The sequence below is a fragment of the Rattus norvegicus genome, chromosome 4 (genome assembly GCF_036323735.1).
Source record: "Rattus norvegicus strain BN/NHsdMcwi chromosome 4, GRCr8, whole genome shotgun sequence".
Lineage (NCBI taxonomy): Eukaryota > Metazoa > Chordata > Mammalia > Rodentia > Muridae > Rattus > Rattus norvegicus.
The window spans coordinates 102,167,101-102,169,361 of NC_086022.1; the positions used below are offsets into that span (position 1 = coordinate 102,167,101).

At 38.9% G+C, this 2,261-nt stretch overlaps 1 gene segment (V, D, J or C); it reads right to left on the reverse strand.

The window, feature by feature from the left end:
* Positions 1-498: 498 nt before the first annotated feature.
* LOC500181 (immunoglobulin kappa variable 1-39-like) lies at positions 499-1,106 on the reverse strand. The segment is given in 2 exon segments: positions 499-851; positions 975-1,106. Coding segments are annotated over 2 exon segments (360 nt in total).
* Positions 1,107-2,261: the final 1,155 nt, after the last annotated feature.

Sequence of the window (2,261 nt, forward strand, 5' to 3'; positions counted from 1 at the left end):
TTACCTGCCTCAACACTGGCACAAATTCCTTCACTCAAAGGAAGGAAGAGCAGCTTAAAAGGAATCCTTGAATTGGAATTATCAAAAGCTAGAATTCAAATGAATGTTGGAACTTGAATCCAGTTCCCGTGGAAGAACAGTCAATGTTCATAATCATTAATCTATTTTCCCAGACTTATTCCCCAGTATATTAATCCTATAAATAGATAAATTTTTCCTTCCAAAATAACTCAAGGTCTCTCCTTCCCTCCCTTCCCTCCCTGCCACTACTGTGAACTTTCTGCTACACATAAACAGTTATTTTACTGTTTCTATTTTCCTTTTTTAAATAAGTAATGCAAACCATTCCTTTCTTTTCATAATAGACATGGGGAAGAAACTAGGATTTATGACACAGAATAATTTCTCTGACTCCTATGTATAAAACATCCCTAGGAAAGAGAAAAACTCACAGCAGTTGAGCAGCTGGAGACATCAAGAGAATCATTAGGGGCACCCTGTACTCTCACTTCTGCTTCCCTGCATGGTTTATGTCATGGCTTAAATCACTGTGGGAGGATACTTGTAACCCTGTTGACAGTAATAAACCCCTTCATCTTCAGGTTGCATGTTGCTGATCTTGAGAGAATACTGTGTGCCAGATCCACTGCCACTGAACCGTGATGGGACCCCATCTTGCAAGCTACTTGCATAATAGATCAGGAGCTGAGGAGATTTCCCTGGCTTCTGCTGATACCACGCTAAATAATTGGAAATGCCCTCACTTGCTAGACATTCGATGGAGACAGTTTCTCCCAGAGATGCAGACAGGGAATGTGGAGACTGTGTCATCTGGATGTCACATATGGCATCTAAGATTGGAAAATTGAAAAAAAAAACCAGATATGATTAACTCTGTTACAAGAGGATTTTCATGGAGATAAAGAAACATTTATTACAGGAATTGAATAAATGTTCAGTGCTGTTTTCCTTACCTGTAATCCACAGTAACAACAACCCCAAGAGCTGAGTGGGAATAGCCATGTCTGTGTGTGATCTGTGTGAGGCTGACTCCAACACAGGGTTTGACCTGATTATGAAGAAATCCTCATGTCAGTGCTTTGGATATATGCAAATCAGCAAAGGGTAGGTAGAGCTGCAGGGTTCATCAGGTCAGTACTCATTAGAGGCCTGTGGTTCTCTTGATTCTCCAATTAAGACACAGTACAGGTTTATATGTAGAGAATGTGCAACTGTTTGAACAACAAACAAGGGCCATAGTCTATGAGTGAAACATTATTTTGATTTCTATCATGTTCTATTGAGAGTTACCATGTGTTTTCTTCCATATCCAGGTTTTTCCAATACTGTACTGTTCTAGGCAGTACATAACTGGTTCAATTTTCCTTTCAAAGTGAGTTGTAGATGCAATTGTGGCCATACAGGTTCTTCTATTTTTTTCCTTTACCTATGTTTGTGAGCCTAACTTTTAGTTAGAATATTGTTCTCTTCCCTTTCCTTACTACTAGTCTCCCCCATACTTGCCACTGTTATTTTTAAAATTCATGGCCTTTTTATCCATTTTTTTCTGTGAACTTATACTGCTATACACACACACACACACACACACACACAAATACAAACACACACATACACATACACATACACATACACATACACATACACATACACATACACATACACATACACATACACATACACATACACACAGGCACATTCCTAAATATATCTTGTACACTCCACAGAGTACTACTTCTGTGTATGTTTATAGGACAGATCTTTTCATCCTGGATAATCCATTGGTATGCTCTTCCATAGGGAAGAGCACCACTTCTGCTAACAACTTTATCCTCTATTCCATAGTGATTTTTTGTAGATGTGGAGCCTCATGGGCTGTGGCCCATTCTGTTTGCCACAGTCATTACTGTCCTACTTGCTCAACTCACATTTGAGTTCTCATATTTTCAACGCTTTATGAGAAGCTTCTGTTGTTACTAGGAGACACAACCTTACAGAAAATTCCATGATCCTCTGGCTCTATCAGTCTTTCCATTTCCTTTTCTTCAAAGCTTCCTGGGATTTGGGTAAGTAAACCTTTTGCAGATGTATCCCTTTGGACTGAGCACAGCTTACTGTGCAACCCTTAGTTCACAGTGATCCCAGAAGAGTAAGAGAACAATACTGGAAGGTGTGGTTTGTAAATAAAGACAGAATCTCACAAAAATAACATCTTTTCTGTTAAACAATCTCACTTTATTTAA